Source organism: Lingula anatina, unplaced genomic scaffold (assembly GCF_051362555.1).
Source record: "Lingula anatina isolate TDL-2025a unplaced genomic scaffold, LinAna3.0 unanchor82, whole genome shotgun sequence".
NCBI lineage: Eukaryota > Metazoa > Brachiopoda > Lingulata > Lingulida > Lingulidae > Lingula > Lingula anatina.
In genome coordinates, this window is record NW_028257603.1 from 174,935 (window position 1) to 195,100 (window position 20,166).

General features: G+C 35.4%; 2 protein-coding genes across 3 annotated transcripts in view; one reads left to right on the forward strand and one right to left on the reverse strand.

Annotated features, from left to right (window-relative positions):
- LOC106166586 (3'-5' exoribonuclease HELZ2) overlaps positions 1-13,373 on the forward strand; it is a 56,388-nt gene extending 43,015 nt beyond the window's left edge. For both annotated transcript variants that reach the window (XM_086998331.1, XM_086998332.1), the window contains 15 exons: positions 129-229; positions 935-1,075; positions 1,638-1,772; positions 1,966-2,480; positions 2,717-2,857; positions 3,544-3,774; positions 4,118-4,274; positions 6,081-6,248; positions 6,625-6,735; positions 7,156-7,332; positions 7,570-8,255; positions 8,732-8,914; positions 9,132-9,320; positions 9,561-10,568; positions 10,893-13,373. In XM_086998331.1, coding sequence (XP_086854457.1) covers positions 129-229; positions 935-1,075; positions 1,638-1,772; positions 1,966-2,480; positions 2,717-2,857; positions 3,544-3,774; positions 4,118-4,274; positions 6,081-6,248; positions 6,625-6,735; positions 7,156-7,332; positions 7,570-8,255; positions 8,732-8,914; positions 9,132-9,320; positions 9,561-10,568; positions 10,893-11,324 — 4,375 coding nt within the window. In that variant the 3' untranslated portion in view covers positions 11,325-13,373. The remainder of the gene's footprint in view (positions 1-128; positions 230-934; positions 1,076-1,637; positions 1,773-1,965; positions 2,481-2,716; positions 2,858-3,543; positions 3,775-4,117; positions 4,275-6,080; positions 6,249-6,624; positions 6,736-7,155; positions 7,333-7,569; positions 8,256-8,731; positions 8,915-9,131; positions 9,321-9,560; positions 10,569-10,892) is intronic.
- Positions 13,374-13,479: 106 nt separating this feature from the next.
- LOC147759120 (NADH dehydrogenase [ubiquinone] flavoprotein 1, mitochondrial-like) lies at positions 13,480-20,130 on the reverse strand. The gene is made up of 13 exons (XM_086998333.1): positions 19,963-20,130; positions 19,521-19,591; positions 19,310-19,399; positions 18,547-18,695; positions 18,021-18,219; positions 17,701-17,805; positions 17,251-17,376; positions 16,942-17,007; positions 16,427-16,593; positions 15,958-16,111; positions 15,374-15,428; positions 14,799-14,908; positions 13,480-14,208 (listed from the first exon to the last, which is right to left on the reverse strand). The coding sequence occupies exons 1-13, from the start codon at positions 20,006-20,008 to the stop codon at positions 14,107-14,109; spliced, it is 1,440 nt and encodes a 479-aa protein (XP_086854459.1). The 5' UTR covers positions 20,009-20,130; the 3' UTR covers positions 13,480-14,106.
- Positions 20,131-20,166: the final 36 nt, after the last annotated feature.

Consider the following 20,166-nt stretch of genomic DNA (forward strand, 5'->3'; position numbering starts at 1 on the left):
GAAACCATTAAGCCATACACCTTGCCTAGATATTATTGAATCCACTTCTTTTAATTTCTTTTATAAATATCTGTATTTGTTCCATCTTTTATGTTTAGTTTAATGTTATTGTTGTTTTATGTTTTAAGACGCATGGAAGGAGCTGTGCATGAATTAGCCAAAGCCACGGATCTTGCCCAGAGCATAGCCATTGGAAACCTATTACCTGAGGATTCTAAACCCGAAGCTTGTAAGCCTCATTCATAAATACATACACCAACATTAATTTTTACAGCAAAAATACTTCAGAATAATCTTGGAAATTTATACACACTTCCTTTCATAATACTTATGAAATATGTGCAATTTGAGGATTACCTTTTCAGGATACTGTTAGTGTTTGCCAAAAATTCAGAATCCTTATTTACTGCCTTAAATTCTTTTGGATAACAGATAAATCTTCAGTGTTCAATAACTTAATTAATTAGCATTTACACACATCATCTTACAGTTGACATCATAATTGCAGTTTTAGGGTAAAATTGGAAGAATTATAGTTTCTCAAATACCTGAGCACTTAAGAATACTGTTTGAATGCCAATTAAATGGTACCATTTTGTAATCTAAAACTTTTCTTGAAACCCTTAGTTCAGATTTTACCATTGATAAAACAAAATAATGCCCTGGCTTAATGAAAATCTGTAATCAGGGGCTCATCACTCCATAACAAAAGCATTTAAACCTGAATGATGGCATGGTATTGAAGCCTATACACTTGCTGTCAACTCTGCCAATGTTCCAGATAAAATCTTTTCTAAAGATGAAGTTACACTCCATACCGATTGCTTCAATAAAAGGAAAGTGGGAAATTGATGATCAAGAGAATTAATTAAATTTGAGACTTATGTGATGTATTTATGGTATTATGTTTTTTATTTTAATTTCACTTTTTCAGTGACTGGCCCAAGCATGGAGGAGTTCATAGACAGAGAAAATAATTTTTTGAAAAGATACTTGCCTCGCCTCAATGAAAACCAGGAAAAAGCTGTATGCCAAGCTCTCTCAAGACCTTTTACACTTATTCAGGGCCCTCCAGGTTTGTTCTCTTTGCGAAATTATCTATAGTAATTACAGTCACTGTGGTGCTTTCTTTATAGCTACAACTGACATCAGTGTTATTTGAACTTAATTATTTCTAGTATTCATGAAACAAGGGCCTCCAACTCTTGGGGGATTTAAGATAAGGTTTGCTTTTCTGGGTGTTGGATTCCGATGCGAAATCATCGTGCATGTGACAAAATGGTAGATGTTGACCAAAATGTCATGATTTACTTAATTATTATTTAGTCTCTAAGTAAAGAATAATTCTGTTTTATATAGCAAAAATCAGAGCCTTTACATGTGGCATGCGGGATGCATATATGTAGTGGAGTTCAAGTAATGTCTGCTCTTAGGTGGTTATAGTAGAAACAGAGTGCATTAATAACAGAGCTGAAGATATTCTATATGTCATATTTAGAAAAATTGAAATGGATGGGTAGATTAAAGATAGAATAAAAATTCTATGAATAACCATTTACTCAAGAAATATGGCTAGCTTTTAACAGAATGGGGATAAATATGAATATAATAATATGCTTAACTTATCTTGGATGCAGGTACAGGGAAATCGTGGACAGGGATACGGATTGTATACCTTTTTGTGAAGTGGAATGAGGCAACAAGAAGTGGGTCGGACCCAAAGCAAGTACTCTATTGTGGACCGTCAAATAAATCTGTGGATGTGGTAACAGGTGCATTTATAAAAAGACACATTCTTTCCAGATAAAGAAGTGGATCTTTGTACAACTTTTTGACACTACAGTTATTGTCTCTGATGAAATGTTTCTTTATGCAGAGTTTTTAGGAAAAAATTCAATTGATAACTTTGATATTTTAGTCTGTTTGATTTTAAGAGATATACCAAAATTGTTTGTGGCACTTTAGGTTTGCTGAAGAAGAAGTTCAACCCAAGGCTGTACAATAAAGATGATCAACGACCGTCAGTTTGCCCTAAGATTGTCAGAGTATATGGAGAAAATGTTGTTCAACGAGAATTTCCTGTCCCTCTGGAACAAACAAACAAAAGCGAAAGATCTACAGATTCCATGCAGCATTCGGAACATAGTGATGTTGCTCTTCACCACATAATAAGGCACCATACCAACCCATATGCAAAACAAATAAAAAAATATGATGCTGAATTTGGTAAATATTTCAAAAATCCAAAGAATTTTGATGCAAAAAGACTTGAAAATGATATGAGGAGATATAGAGATTTGGTGAGCAAAGCAGAGGAGCATGAACTTCGCCACCATGATGTGGTGCTTTGCACATGCTCAGTGAGCTCAAGCTCAAGAGTGGTCACAGTAACCAACTTTGAACAGTGTATAGTGGACGAGTGTGGAATGTGCATAGAAGCTGATAGCCTCATCCCAATAGTTTCTTCAAGAGCGAGACAGGTAATAAATAATGATCAAATAATAGTAAAGAAAATTCTAATGTAATGTTTCCCATTGAAATCTTGTTGCTTTCCACCTTAAAAAATGATTGAACAGTGTAAGAATATTATTTTAGAAAGGCAGAATTTGAAAAATAACATGTAAAATTAAAGATGGAATTATGAAAAATGTAAAAAGAATATGTCTTTAATTTCAATTTTGTTAAATCCCTTAAAATTTGGCTATTTATCCCAAAGGTGGTGCTTATTGGAGATCACAAGCAACTTCGACCAATTGTCTTGAGCCAAGCAGCAAGAGATCTTAGGCTTGAGACTTCTTTGTTTGAGCGTTATGCAAATGAGGGCAGGGCCATCATGCTGGACATCCAGTATCGTATGGTAAGGGCTATTAAAAATATTTCTAAACCATAGAAATTGTTTCATTATTTTGATATGTTTGCTCTACTTTCAGGGATGTTCCTTGGTCAAAATCTGTTTGGGCCATTTTGGCCCACTTTGTCAAAAAAGTGGTCCATTTTTATTAAAAAATGTCTGCCATGAATTACATAGTGACTATTTATTTTATTTCAGTATTTTTATTTGATTAAAAACACTGAAAAACGCTTGATGTTACCACTCTGAAGTTCTTAATGATTGTAATACGTGGAAAATCGTCAAAAATTAACAATTGTACTGTCCGAATAATTGTACTGAATGGAAAAATCTTTCAAAATCAATACTTGTGCTGTGCCAAATAATTGCACTGCATGGAAAAGGTTTGCAATGCCCATATTTATTGTGTTAAAAAAGCCCTTGCTTTGAAAAGATTTTTTTTCAAAATATTTGCATTCTTTTTAACCTGAAAATAATTAAGCACTAATCTAAACTGAGAGAAGCCCATCTTACATATATCTGTATTTACATAAAATCTAGCAAGCAACTTTATAACATCACTAAAATGAGTTGGCTTATCTGTAAATGAATTTATATTTATTTATTTATTTGTTTATTTTTTGCAGTAGAGGAATGTTAAAAAATGTATTTAAGCTGCATATTTGAGTTATTTCATATATGTATTTTTTCAGCATAGAGACATAGTTGAGTTTCCTTCTCAAGAGTTTTATTCTGGAAACTTAAAGACTGGACATAGTCAGGAAATGTATGAAGATGAAGAAAAGAGTCTTGGCAGATATGTCTGGCAAGGAAGCAAAAGGTACAGGTTTTGCCATGTGGAGGGGAAGGAAGAGACTTTAGTTGTTGGAAACCCAGATGGCGGAGAACAGTCGAAAAGAAATGAGGAAGAAATTGAGCATGTGGTAAATTTTATTTCAGACTTCATCAGGCTTGTAGAAAAAAATGTGCACCAAAAATACACTGTTGATGAAAAAAATTTCCATGAACTAGCTTTTCACTTAGTTTAAAACAAAAGATGAATTAATAAGATTGTCAGTCAAATTGTAATAGAAAGCTAAGGCTTAAAGACAGATATGCCTATCACTGATACAGAAACTAAATAAGATGTTCAGTCTCTTGAAATTTGTGCAAGCTCTTTTTGAATACTTGCATAACTTTTTGAATTTCAGTCATTTTTTTCTTGTTTTTAAACAAAAATCAAATGGTATGGTATTTGGTTTTTATATGACTTGCTCTATTTCTAAGGTCAGATTATACAGAACATTTGTGAAAGGGTTCAATATATCAAAGAAGAGGGTGATAGTATTGTCCCAGTACAGAGCTCAGGTGTCTCGTGTGCAGGACGTTCTTAGTGATGAGTTTGGCCGTGGAGTGAATGTCAGAACAGTGGTTCAAAGTCAGGGTATGTATTGTGATGATGACATTGATGAGTTACATATGATGTCTTTGATAACTGAAGGTATAACTTTAAGCTCACCATGAGGAACAGTAATGACTCCATCTTTTCAATGGGCAATTGCAAGTTTGTTGCAACCACTCAATAGGAATTTTTAATTTTAAGAAATTTTGACAAAACAGGGGCGGATTCAGAGATATTTTTTGATAGTCTTCCAAATGATCTTTGTTGCTTAATTCTTCATTTTTGACCATCTTCCGACAGAAAAAATTAGATACTTGTCAATGTAAACTTGAAAATCTGACCGTTTTCTGGAAGACCCAGAAGATGACCTAAATACGCCCCTGTAAAAAATACAGCATCTGTAAAATTCACAATTTTCCTCTATTGAAAAGATCAAGTCATTACCATACATGTGATGTATATGACAACAGTAAGGGAGTATTCTGATTCAGACATTGTACCAGCAGGATCAATTCAACTTTGCGGGGATTCTGGCTGAAGTGCAGACAGTGTAATCAGCTCAATTGTCTGGCAAGCAGTGAGTTACATACAATGTCTATGATAACAGTATGGTATTGCTTTAAGCTCACCATGAGTTAGGTATTATATGTGTGATAACAGTAAGGTATAGCTGGAAGCTCACCATTAGTTATGTACAATGCATGTGATAAGTGTAAGGTATAGCAATGAACTCGCCATGAATTGCATATAATGTATATAACTGGGTTCCCATACTTAGATCAATCTAACAAGATCAATCCATCTCTCCAGGGGATTTCTCATTAAATTGTTTTTAGTTAAAGCTGCTTAGATGTCTGAAGCTGCTAAACGATAATTAATTACCCCCTAGCAGCTTCAGTAGGCATGACAGACATCTTAGCTGTTAAAGTTGATGCAATTTAGCAAGAATCCCCTTGGAGATAGATTGATCCACAGTTAGTATGAGAGGGTCTGGGAATGTTCCCTATGGCCACATTAATTTTTAGATAGGAAACTAAAATGTGGCTTTGAGATAATCCAGATAAGGGGTTAGGAGTGTGATTGTTCACATTTTTTTAAAGTAAACTATTGCAAGAAAACTAACTTTACTTGGAAAGGAGACTATAGCAGACATGCTGAAACCGTCAGTCTGATTGGTCATGACTGGCAAAATTTGTACGGCCTGTTAAAAATTGGAAATGGTGGGCCCATACAACCAGTAAGAGTTTTCACAGCCACCATTTTGAATTTACAGTCATCATTCGACATACTTCACTAATAAAATTATATAAAGCCCAAAGCATTTTTCCCTTCCATTTCAAACTGACCACATTCACAAAGTAAGCTACCTAATTGTAGTCTCCGTCTCAAACAAATAGGGTGATTTTCAGTCCGGCAAATTTTTCATTACTGCCGGTCCAAATGTCGGGCCATTCTGAAAAGTTTTCCAGATGTCTGCTATAGACAAAAGCACTGCCTTCCAGCAAGTTGTGTTGTACTTGAGCAAAGAGAGGCATAGAATTTTAAGTGTGTTATCCAACTTATGACCTGTCCTAAACCTAGTTAGGTTTGACTCAAAATGTTTGTCACTACAACTTAATAGGTCTAGTGTAGAATGAATGTTGTAAGCATGTCCCCCTTGTAAGTTCAAATGTGGCTGGTGGTACCTTCTTAGTAGGCAATATTCCCTTTCCATGCCTTAAAGGTTTTCTATATGGGATTTACCCACCAAATGAATAATGTAGACAAAGATAAGCTGACATTGAGAAAAATTCAAACATACATAGGATAACTTTAAACAGTTTCAAGAGAAGTTTTGTCATTTTGCAGGAGGAGAGTGGGACATTGTGATATTTACTACAGTGCGTTCCTTGCCCCAGTACCAGATAATCAAAAATCCAACGCAGGGATGGTGCCGAAAGAGCTTGGGCTTTATAACAGATGAACATCAAATTAATGTCGCACTTACAAGAGCCCGCAAAGGACTGATCATCATTGGTAACAATTTTTGTAATAAATTTTGTCAAAAAATAGATCCTAATTTAGGTTAGATAGTGAGTTAATGAGTAATTGTCATCTTATTCTAAAATGTTCAAGGTAACTTTTTTAAGAAGTGCATGCATGTTAAGAAAAGCTTGCTGAAATTGTTGATGCAATTTTATGCACAAAATTATACATGTCAAAAATATTTTTTGATTATGTATTTAAAAATTACTATTCAAGCATTCTTTTCAAAATATTGTATGCCAGTTTTGTTCAAATTGAAAAAAATCTGCATATGAGTGCCATTAATGTAGGATTAATAGTTTAAAAAACTGATTTTGGAAAGGCACACTGTAAAATTAAAGACATAATATACACTTTTCCGTTATAGGAAACAAGAATTTGTTAGGTTGTCATCCCGTGTGGAATAGGCTGTTACAGCATTATAATGATCAGAATGCTGTTGTCAATGCTGAAGATTTTTTGCGAGATGGAATAAAAAGCAAGTAGACATTTTATTTTTTAATTGTAGTGGAAAATTAAAGTGAATTAATATATATGTTTAATTGAATAGAGAGATATAACTGCTGTGAGGTATCAGAATTTTTCTTCCTAACTAGTTACCAAGAGATTTGGATGTCCCTTGTAAACATAATTAAAACGAAATAGAGATAGAGATAATTGAATAATGTGTTTGAGCTTTTGATTTCCCCATACTCCTTTTCACTCCTAATGCACTTGATATGTCTTTTTAGCAAACTTTCCTTGTATTGGACTCATACAAAAGAAAGGAACTGAAGAAACCCTACTGGTGACTTGATTTGATAATTTGCATATCAGATATTTCTCAATATAGATAGAGAAAGAGATCCTACCTGCAGAAAAAGTAATTCATACTCAATTTTTATATGTATGCTTTTAGGTACTGAGTTCTACAAAAATTTAGCACCCAGGATGCAAAGACAACTTGATGTGGGAACATTTTACCAGGATGATGGTTTTTATGATGAGAGCGGTTACAAGGAAGAGAGTGAGGAAGAGGAGGACAGTACACCCATTGGGGATGATGGAATTCAGTGGATTGCCATACATCCAAAAGGTGCAGTAATTGTAATTATACATGGTGGAATCCTGTCTTTATGTGACACATGTGGAGTGTGGTATACAAGATCTGAACTGAGCTTTCCTTTTACTTAAATTACATTAAAATGTTCTGCATGTTTTGTTGCATTTTGCAGATTTTGTACAAATACAATTTGACAGAAAATAATTTTTTGTTAAAAATGATTCCATAAATTCCATATATATATGATTTAATTTTTTTGAAATGTTGCAGGCAAAAGACAAAGCCAAAGCTTTGTCCCAGAAGAGAAAAGAATGCCAGAATCCTTGGCATCGCCCCAGATGACAGCCGATGCCTCACAAGGCAGTAAGCAGATAGATGTGCTGAAAGATACATATTTGAGGAGGTTCTCCATCACTCCAGAAGGTGGACATGTTAATCTGAAAGAAGTTGGAGTATTCCTCTTAGTGCCTGCGGGAGCCCTGGCTGAAACTACAGAAATGTTCATTGGTATTAGTTGGAGAGAAGAAGACATGCCACCGCTGCCACCATGTCAGACTAGAGCAAGTCCAGTTGTTGTCTGTGGCCCACATGGTCTGACCTTCAGAAAACCAGTGTTCCTGTCATTTTATCACTGCATATCAGGCACCCGCCACAGAAAGATGGGAAGGAGCTGTCCTGAAAATTTGACTCGGGATATCAGAATGAGCAATTCATTTTACATTTGGCAGTCGCAAACTCATTTTCATGAAACCTGCCAGTGGAAAGTATTGAGCAGAGATTCTGTTGTGTTGACAAATACCAAGTGTATCTTGATGATGAACCAGTTCTGTAAACACACTTCGTCATGTGACAGTAAACGCCTTTGTGCTTTGGTGTTTGGGTCATTTAAGCATCAACATGTTACCCTGCTGAAACTGAAGGTGTACTGTGTAAATGACACCCCAGATGAAATAAAGGTAAAACTCCATTTCTCCTAAAAGAGTTTTTTTTGTACAGACATACAGACACAACATGTTATAGTGTACATGCACAGTGTACTGGCCATCACCTTTCACCTACCTGTCGTTGTCATTATGCCCTTTCTACTGGCAATGCAATAAATGGATAACTGACATGCACCTCAATCCTAAAAAAAAAAAATCATGATACATGAAAAACAATATGAATTATTATCTTAAATTTTACCTGACAACAACATATTTTATGCACTGTAATTGTAAAGCTTTTTTCTGCTATATGTCTGTACACTTGTTAACTTTGCTGTCTTGTTTGTGATAAGTTAATTTCTATGTTTTGTGATTTATTTAATAAAAGTTATTACTAGTGGCCTTTTTTGGAACGTAATTTCATTTGTTAATATTTGTTGAGATTGGTTCTCTCCCTGTCTCTTTCAGACACTCTGGTAAACTTACTTTTTGGTTGAATGTTTCAGAATGTCACAGCGGAAGCCAAGGAAGATTTGCAAATGGAAAAGCTAGATGCAAAAAAAAAATTCAAATTTTTCACTTGTGGGTACAGTGAGAGCAGTGCTGAAGAAAAGAAGTCCTATGATGTCAGTCTTCTGTTGGAAGGTTTTGAGACAAAATGGAACATGCATGAAGATTCTCCGCAAAAGGTTGTTTTTTTAATGAGTTATATCTGAATTTAATGCTCTATCTTGTAAAATTTAGATATGAACACTAAAGACAAGGAGGCCCTTTTGTTCCAGAATCAACTTATAAAGTGATGATCATGGCAGATTGCTGAAAATTCCTTATAAGTTTTAAGAATATGCAAGAAAAAAAGATCGAGAGAGAGAGTTATTATTTTGAAAAGTCACTTTTACATTTCAGGTTATGGACTATATAAGGTTGTGTGAGAACAATGAAGAAAACATAACATTTTCCCTTTGCCCTAAGGAGAAAGAAGAAAGTCTTGATGTGTTTGTTAGTAAAATATATGTAAAACAGGAAGGAGTAGATCAGGAAAGGGATGTCAGACGTATTACATCCACTGAGCTTGACATCCACTGGATGTTACCAGTAAGCTTGTAAAAGGAAACTACTTGAGTTACTCAAATGTGATGAAGCATTATCATATTCTCAGTGGGAATGTTATTTTCTTTGAATAATGTTATAATACCAATTCATGATGTAATAGGAAGTGTTGCTCTCTTCAATAAACTGTGTTGTGTTGATTAATTAATGGTTGGACCTTCCCATAATATGTTAGTTATTAATACTGCTATTTGTGTAATTACTACTGCTTACAATTTTTTTCAGGTTGGTCCCACTATGGACAATTATAATTTTAGTAGTTATTCTGGTGGTCTGGAAAGTGTAAGATCGGCTCCACAATTGCCAGGTGGTGAGATGCAGAGACATGGTGGCAACCACGTTCAATCAATACCAAACCAGTTCTATAACCTGCAAGACCAATACCAACAGATTCAGCCAGGATTCCAACCGGTTATTGGCAACCAGCGGGATGACTTCCAGTCTCAGACAGCAAGGAAGATGGTTGCACAAAGCCAATTCCAACAAAATCAACCAACACCACAACCTTACTTTGGCAACCAGAGGTTTCAACAAGGCAACTTCCAGTCTCATACAGTATATGAGACAGCTGGACCAAATCAACCGTATCACCAACAAGGACAATCCCATCATCGTGGACTACCACAGGGACCAGTCACTGATCGGGAACAGCAAGGTGATGTCACCTATAAAACTAGTAGGAAATCAGTTCACAAGTCTCCACCTTTACCCCCACAGCAGGTCCACAAGGCTGCTGGAGATCAAGACAGTGGTGTTACTGACCCTTATGCCATTACAACAATGGAAAACCCAGTGCCTTACAACCAGGCCCATGGGGGTAATCAGTTAGGTAGGTTGCCTACAGTAATGCAAGAGATTGTAGGACAAATCCCCTCTAGTACAGGCAGCACAAATATTACAGTCAATTATCAGGTTAACAAAATTTATAGCACAGACAAGGAATCCATGCCACATATGAAAGAGGAAGATGTGACAAAATCATTCCGTAAGCATGTCCCTTCAGATGTGATAAAACAACTAAAGGAGACACTTACTCAAAGAGATGTATGGGACCAAGTGAAGAAGATGTATGGCATTTCAGATGAAATTTCATGCCCTCCGGATGTTATGGATTATTTGTTGTCTCAGGTTGAGGGTTGTATTGCATCTTTCAACAATGTGCTGTTAAGGTTAAAAGAAGCCCATGCAGAGGGAGAGCAGGACATTCCACAAGATTTGATTGATAAAGTCAAGGTAATTGAAAATTTGGTCAGATAAATAATGTCTTTTATATTTTAAAATGACAATATATGTTTTGATTTCAGTCATTTTTACGGTATATGCCACATTAGAACTATTGTCACTCTCTGCGGTATATTAATTTTACCCCTCAGCCAAGTTTTCCATCTCTTCATATTCCAAGTAAAAGAGAAAGAGATAGATTCTGAAGCAATTGTATGAGAAAGTGAATTGGCTGTTTGGCATTTTTAAGTATTTTATCATCTGTTAGTTATTAGGCAACATCAAGGTTTGAAGGGTTATAAGTTGAAAATATGCCTTATTGTATTTTTCTTCTAGGAGGGACTTAAGAGTGAAATGGAGTACAAGAAACTGAGAGAGAATATGATCGACTTTGCTGAGGACCTTATTAATAATTTTGGACGAGTTTTAGATTACCTGTCTCAGTTTAATATAATGTCAAGTGAGGTGAAAGCAAAGCTTAAAAGCAATTTTAGGGAAAGTCCAGAAGAGGCCTGTAGAAATTTGTTTCAAGTACTCCTTGATATTAGTCCTAAAAAAGAACCAATTAAATGTCTGAGAGCTGCATTCAGAGATTCCACACTTGAGCATCTGGCAGATGAACTAGAAGTAAGCAGTCAGGATGTAGAGGGTGAGTTACAGGAACACGGAGGGGGAGGTGATCTTCCTTCTTGGCAGGAGCCATTGGCGATGGGATTGGAAGCTCCCCCCACATTAGTCATGGGCCAAAGACCTATTGCAGCACATTAGAGAACAACTGTGCCAAAAACATGTTGGCTTCTGTTGCTTTGGGCCACTGGGGATACAGAACCTAGGCCCAGTTTGATCAATACTGGATAATATTATCCATTGGATAAAATTGTCGTCCTCTTGACAATTACCCTAAGTATTGCAGCCATAATTTTTGAACACTGGATAGCAATAGCAGAGGCCACCAAAAGCATCCAGCATTTGTGAAGCACATTATTCTAGGATAACTGAAAGCATGTAAATCTGATATGTTGATGTCAGTTATAAATATACATAAAACCTACTGTGCATGTTTGCACTAGCAATTAATATAAACTAATATAATGTCTGTATCTGATGCAGGCTCTTGCTGGACAGGCTTGATATTTTGACTACAATTAAAATGCAGCTGCTGCTGCAGCTTTTTATTATGCAGTCGTGATTTGGAACAAAATATGTGTCAATGCATGCACACACATAAACATATGCAAGCTGGCACACATATTATTGAAGCTTTTCTAGTCAAACATGTGCAAACTGGCACATATTATTGAAGCTTTTTCTAGTTAAACATGTGCAAACTGGCACATGCATATTATTGAAGCTTTTCTAGTCAAACATATGCATGGCACATACATATTATTATTGAAGTATTTCTAGTCAAACATATGCAAGCTGGCACATACATATTTTTGAAGCTTTTCTAGTCAAACATATGCAAGCTGGCACATACAATGTCATAGTAAAACTGAAAACTTCATCAAACTTGAAAATGTGTCTGTTGATAAGTTCGGAAACTGTGTCACCTGATATGGCTGTGCGGGATTCGTGCATTTTAAAATATGAATTAATTTTTAAGTGACATTTTTAACCATAGTAGAGTGAGGACAGAAGACTGAATTTCAATACAACAATATACCATTCTTACAACCATTATTAAGTACTTACCAGTGATCTTTGTATCTTGTATTCCACACTTGCCCTTATAATTATATCTGAAGACAAGTGTTTTTTGTCTTTTATGTGCAATTTTTGTAAAAAGGGCAATAATTTTTTAGTGAAACTGGCATTCTTAACACTAGATGTATCATGCATGGACCAAGAGAAATGAGAAGAAAAGCTTATTTTGTAATGAAAGTAGTTTTGGCTTAAAGAATAAGCCAAACACTTTTGTTGCTGTTTTTTTTTTTTTTTTTTCTTTTTTTTTTTTGATATATTTTATTTCATCTCTTTATTGCTAGGAACAAATACTTACTGCAATGAACAACATGTGATAGTGGTCTATGCTCATTTTAATAGAAGAAATTATTTGAAATATGGAGATAGTGTGTTTTCCATATATTTAATATTACTTAATTTTCTTCTTACATGGTTTATTTGTTTCCTATGTTATAATGTTGAAAGGGATTCCAATTAGCTACTGTTACTTACAATCAGAGTAATTAAGAGGACAGTATTATACAATCATAGTTTACTGTAATAGATCAAATGGAATGAGTGCCATATAAGCTCACAGAAACGACAAGAACAATATTAATTTCTCGACAGTAATTGTCTCCGTTTATCATTAAGCTTTTATTTATAAATTAGTTGTCATTATATTTCGTAGGCTGCTCTATTTAATTTTTCCTTTTTAGAATGTTTTTGATATTTTTCAGATATTACCTGGCATAATCATTGCAGAATATCGAGTTTTCAATTTGTTCCAACTAATGGGAGTTTCAACATTTAAGATATTTGTCATTTGAAATATTTGAAGCATCCAATGCTTGGCAATCATAAACATTTATTTTGATATGTAGAAGATTTATGCCTCTAAGTTTTTGTAAACAATTTGTTTAGGATAGTATTATGTTAAAATGATAACTGATGGTTACTTATTATTATAATTTTAATTAACTGATGATTTTTCTGGTTATTATTTTTATTGTTTTATTTATTATTTTTTTCTTTATTCATTTATTTATTTTTATTATTATTATTTTTTTTTTTGCATCATTACAATGACATTAAACTCATTTGTTTACCAACTTCTGTTCTTGATTTAAATAAATATTAAATGTGAATGCATAGTAATTTGTAGATTTTTCTTCAATATGAAGTTCAGGTTGGTAAGAAAAATGTCAAGGTTTTAAACCAATGACACAGTAACAAGACTTTCCATTATTTACATTCTAACTTTTATTTCAACACAAAATTGAACCTTCCAGAAGACAAAGTTAAGACTGAGTGTCCCTTTCATGAAATATGTGGTGCTTTTGCTGTGATGGTCAAAATATGAAGTGCATTTCCAAGAAGAATTATTTTCTTATGGCCTAAATCAAGGTATGCAAATAAATAAAAAAAAATTTCAAATGTTTTCCTTTGCAGCCAATAAACACACTGCTGCATGATTTAAATTTGAGTAACAAAATGTTTTGCATGGAGAATTTCCAAATGTCAAAATTCCACGAAATTCCACTTTGAAGATTTCGTCCACACATGCCTCATGGGCAAGTTTGCTCATATCAGTGTCACACAACACCTGTCATTCTGTAGTGTTTTAATGGCATATGTGAACATGATCCTTATCACATTCCTTAGTCTATGTATGATGACATCAGTGTACCCAAAACCATCTACCTCCCTGGGTATTCATAAATGCTAGCAAGCAATTCGTCCTGTGTCTTCCGTCTTCCTTTCACAAAACATCGTACAAGACTGAGTTCAGTCATGTCCACTGGACGAGAACATCCAAGTAAAACCAGTTCATATTTTTTTACAATTTGTTACATTAAACAAAAGTCAAGTCTTAAGCCATGTTTTAAGCGTGAGGATACAACATGGCAGCCTGTTTCTCTTCCTGCCCTGCGTGGTACTGAGCCATGCGTTCCTCCAGCTGAGGCCTGAAGTGGCGCACCAAACCCTGAAATAAAGACAAGAAATGAGATTCTGAAGTGACACAACAAAACCCTGAAATAAAGACAAGAATTGAGATTGGCTGCAAGTCTTTTATTTTTACCCCAAGCCACAGCCTGTTCAACCTAAGATCAAAAGTACCTGTTCAAGCTTTAAAATTATGAGAAAAATTTGACTGGGTTTAATTGTGTCTATGGAGGGAACATGAGCTGTTGGCATTTACAACTCCTGTTCTTTGGTAAATGTTTTCAAACCTTCAGCTGAAAAATCATAGGGAAATCTCAATAACGTTGAAACAAAACTGATTCTTTGAAACAAGAAGCTTCCTCCTTTAGGCAACACCCCTCCTTAATTTTTGTGTTTCAAGGTTTAGGAGCAGTGCATGCAATACGAGGACCTCCACACCTTTACCAAACATTTCATAAAAACCCATCCATGAACCTTGTAAACTCTACTTCACTGTAACTTGTAAAAATGCAGCAAAGCTGTCATGTGTACAGACTTTAAGTTTAAAATGGTATTGCACAAAGTAGTATTACATAATCTGGACATAGATATGTGTCTGTACATAAAAATATCATTTAGAGAAGGATTTACCTGTGCAGGCCAAGCAGCACCATCTCCCAGTGCACAGATTGTGTGGCCTTCTATCTGTTTGCTGATCTCATACAACATGTCGATCTCGTCAGGTCTGGCATTTCCCTTCACTGCAATCAGATTAAATAATGCTTTAATTTGACGGCTAACATAATGGGCAGAATTAGATGGTCCTCTTAGTTTTAAGAAGACAGATTTTAATCTGAAAAGCCTTACTATTATTTTTTAAAATTTGTCTAACACTAAGTTGACAAGGAACTAGCACAGAAACAAATGTGAAACACCCTATACGAATTGCAGACATTCGCATACAAGTTGCAGAGTGGAAAAGCATTGAAAGTGAGATCTAATGGGAGTTGTTCACATCAGGTCTAGTGATTATTCTCAATATGGGTCTCCCCATGCACAAGAGAATTCCATTTGACAGCTGCCCAGCACTATTTGGAAACTGTTTCCTAATTAGGATGTTTTCTCATTTGTTTTGTTATTGTGTGTGTGTCTGTAAGTGAGAGAGAGAGAGAGAGAGAGAGAGAGAGAAATGTTTATGATAAGCTTACACAGTGTGGATAACTTACCAAACCTGTGTAAAATTTTCGCCATCCAACCAACACCTTCTCTACAGGGGGTACACTGAAATACAAGAAGGCCACTTCCTATCATAAAACATATCCAAATTTAATTCTTAATATTTCAAAATACTTTTCTTTAAGGCAATTTTCCCCTCAAAATCATTTTCAAGAATTAACATATGTTCGTGCAAATCAAAGGAATTATCACGAAGGCCAAACCTTTCAAATAGCTACTAGGTTGTTTAATTCCATTAGTTGGTTATGTGTGCATGGTTTTTGAATAATTACCATACAGCAGCTGAACATAAATGGCCACAACTCTGATGGTTATAAGATTCCATTCACTGCTTCAGGTGAAAGAAATACATTCACTTAATTTAAAGTGCTTGAAATCCATGGGGAATTACCATACTGCAACCTTACACGGCCAGAACTCCTGTGGTGATAAAAGTCAATTCACTTACCAGGTGAACAAAATCCATGATTAATTATCATACTGTAACAATACCTGTCCACATCTCCTGTGGTGACAGAAGTCCATTTACTTATCAGTTTGAAATCCATGAGTAATAACTGTATTATAATCTTACCTGTCCACAACTCTCGTGGTGATAGAAGTCCATTAGCCTAGATATACATCTGATTACATCGGCGTCTTTGTTCATGACGATGACAGCAGCTGTTCCCAAAGATGTCTGTGCACGTACTAAGTCATCAAAGTCCATCATCACCTCTTCACATACACTGTAACATTACAATAACAGTTACATTATTACCTCTTCAGAAAGACCTTAACATAACAATGAAATTAACATCAACATTGAAACACTACAATAACAGTAATGTAACCATCTCTTTACTGAAACATTACAGTAACTATATATACCATAATCCCCTCCACACCAAAATATTGTAATAATAGTTACAATGTTCATAGTTACCAATAACTTTGATTAACATTCTTTACTTCAGTTTTCACACACAAAAATAAATAAATTAAATTTAAAATAAAGCTTCCAAAATTTCCAAAAAAAAAAATAAGAAAATGGCATCTCCCACCTTTTAGGTATGACCGGGGTAGACGACCCCCCGGGGATGACCCCCAGTAAATTGTCCCAGCCCCCGATGACGCCCCCGGCATGTCTGTCTATCAGCTCTCTCAGCGAGATGGACATCTCTTCCTCCACTGTACACGGGTTGTTGACTTGGCCAGAGATGTTGAACAACTGCAACAGAGAACATGTAATAACGTCAGTGAAATAGGAAGCAGCATTAGAATTTTCTTTTGTTTCGAGTTCAAATTTTGTCCTGATGCCATGATAATGCCATGTTAAAGGCCTGCAAAACATCAAATTGAAAGGGTCTGGTATCACATGTTTTGTTATAGACAAAATGCATAAATACTTGAAAATTATTATATTTTAAAAATCAGCAGAAGGGAGGCAAACATGACAATAAAACGTATCTACTTCTTAAGTGTAATGCTAAAAGAAGTTTTTCAAGGCTTCTGCTCTAATAGAAGCCTATACTTATTATATAAATTTACATTTTCATTAATTGTGTTTTCAACTCACCTTAGTTCCTCTGTTTCTTTCTCTACCAAAGCTAGCAAACCAGTCTCCTCCTCTGCGACATATGGTCTGGAAATGACAAATAATATTCAATGTAAACACGTACTTACGGGACAACAAGTACTTACGGGAGTTACTGCTTCTAATAATACCAATATAAGTAAGCCTAACTTCAAATGTGAACGCAATTAGTTCTAGACAGCAATTTTAACAGCAAATACTTTCGGGAGCTACTGTCACAAATTACTAACTTAAGATGGGTGAACCTAACTTCAATGTAAACCCCACCTCTGCTAGGCACCAAGTACTTACAGGAGCTACTGCCACTGTTTCCACATTGGACACTGTGGTAGGACATCCAAATACCCCAATGTCTGCTGGAAATGGGGGCTTCAGCCGCGGCTTGCCTTGTTTACCTTCTAGAGACTCAATCAGGGCCTGAAAGAGCAGAGTAAGGTAATATGTGAACAAAGTGCTCTCTCTCTCTCTCTCTCTCCTGCATGTGTGCATGAGTAAGCATGCCCAGTAAGTACTAGTAAGTAAGTAAGTAGTAGTAAGTACTAGCAAGTTTTTTGCTTAGCCAATTCCATGTTTACCTGTAAGCTAAGATCTCAGTATGTAAACTTTCATGTTAACATTTTAAGACCAAAAATGACCTGGACCTGTGAACTCATTGTCAGATAAGTTTACTAAGCAAAACGAGACAGTAGTGTTATTGGTCTCTTCACCACATAATTATATAACCCAGACAGCAGTACTCACCGTTTCTTCACCACATATATAGGCTCCTGCTCCTCTGAACACGTAGACATCAAAGTCGTAACCAGAACCACAGGCATTCTTGCCAATTAAACCAGCATCATACGCCTGGAATAACACATCAAATGAATGGAATGTCTTTCCATATTCAATGCTAAAAATTACATCAGGTATAACATGCATTTACCCCCGATATTAAGTTAAATCCACACCATTCATCTGGAATAATTTTTAAATTGAATACCTCTCATTATGTTCCATATATACAGTAGTGCACTTAGGTATATAAGGTTAAGTCACAATCAATCCAAAAGCCACCATACCTCTTTGACTGCCTGCTGAAGCACACATGCCTCATTGTAGAACTCTCCACGTATATAAATGTACGCCGCGCGTGCCATCATAGACCGACCTGCGACCAGGCAACCCTCAACGAGCTTGTGTGGGTCATGTCTCATAATTTCTCTGTCTTTACATGTGCCAGGTTCCCCCTCATCTGCATTTACAACTAGGTATTTTGGCCTGAAGTTATTAATGTTGTGTGGTACTTAGAACGAAGGAGTCCAGCGGCAGTGCAAGCGGACATTCTTTTATAACACAGTCACTCAATACTGAGTGCTATCAGTACCAGATTGTTTCAGAAAAAGCAAAAAATTACCAATAATTTTGCCATTTAAGATTGGTTCAAATCAGAATATTTTTATTAGTTTGATGAGCAACAAGAAAACAAAATTAAAGTTTTTAATCAAATGTTTAGAATGAGAGGTCCTGGTTTTAAGTTTCTTAGAAATCAACACACTCTATATCATTAATACTTTTAAAATGTACATTGGTCTCTATAAAGCTCACCTCCCATCATCTGGTTTATTCATAAATCCCCATTTCATCCCAGTTGGGAAACCTGCACCACCTCTGCCACGGAGACCTGACGTTACGATCTCCTTCAGAATCCACTCGTGTCCCTTCAACAGGATCTCTTTGGTCTTATACCAGTCACCCTACAACCAGAGAGACTGCAGCACTCAGAGAATGAAATTCAATATAATTAAATCAATTTTCCAACTACAAAAAAATGCCCAGAGAGTACAAAAAGATATGATCCATAAACAATCTCAGGAAAAAAAAATTAAATTGCTGTTTTTAAAACTACAAGTGATAATCTTTAAAATCTGAAAAAGGAACTCTTTAGTGTTTAACAAATTTCAATATTTATAAGTGCTCAGACTACAATACCTCAGTGTGGGTTGGGAAATATGTGAATTACTACAGTATTTACTACAACCAATTAAAGCTAGCTACAACAGTGACATTTTACTTGAGCTAATTCAGCATGGAGTCTTTTAAGCAGGGGTGTCCTCAGAATTTCCAGTACAGGGAGTCCAATAAGTAAAGCTGTAATTTCGTCACCAATTTACAAGGAGACTAAACCAGGCAAGTCAGGTTCCCACCCCATCTTTTTCTAAAAATTCCTTAAGCCATCTGGTCATCTTTTGAGGCAAGTGTGGCCATCCGAATGACTGCTGGGTGACTCTCTGGGGAAAACCTTGCTTTTAAGACTTTGTAACTGTTACTATGTCAAAGGCTACATGAAGTTGTCCTATGATACACCTACCCTCTGCAATGCTCCCTTCAGTTTAAAGTCATGGCGACCATATAAATTGGTAAATATTCTGTCTTCATCCTTCAAGGGTCCAAAGACTGTCTGAAAAAAGTATATTTACTCAGTGAATTACTTCATCAACTCATGCTAAGGAAGACTAGTGTTTTGAAATAATTCCTTTTCATATGGGCAGAATATTATGTAACTTTTCACATAACTCTACCTTTTCCTCCTTCTTGGTGGCAGTTGTATTGTGCCTTACAGCTGAGAGAGAGGGTAGGCAAGACTTTGGAACTGAAAACAAAAACAAGACAAAATAACTTCCAGATGTCTAGAAACAGATTACTGGGTGGAAGAAACTTAATGTTCACAATGTGAAAAGTTGGATTGTAAATTAGTCAGTGTCGTCTCTCTAGTGAAATTGTAATGTCATGGTAGTTGTCTAAGACATCAGTCCTGAATCATAGGGCCTCAAAATATCAAATGTCATCTAACAGATCTCTTTTCTTACTTGGTCTTGCGAACGTAAATTTCGCCTTTTTGGTGCAAGTTACTTGCAGCTAACATTTCCTCAAAATGTTGAAATGTCTGCTTCACATCTTAGTATTTTATGTAGAGATTGTTCTCTTTTCATTATTCCTGTAATTTCTTATGCAGTGACTTACCAAGAGCGCAACGAAAAACAGGTGTAATCTTCGCTAGAGTTCCCATCTTTTAAAACTTTGCTTACATAAATTTCAATATGGCCGAAACAGCGACTGCTTCTCCGCAACAAATAGTGTTATGCAAATCTATATAAATATGAAAAAAGTAATAATGATAAATTTGATAATCTTAATATTTTTCATTAATAAAATTTTACTTATTGT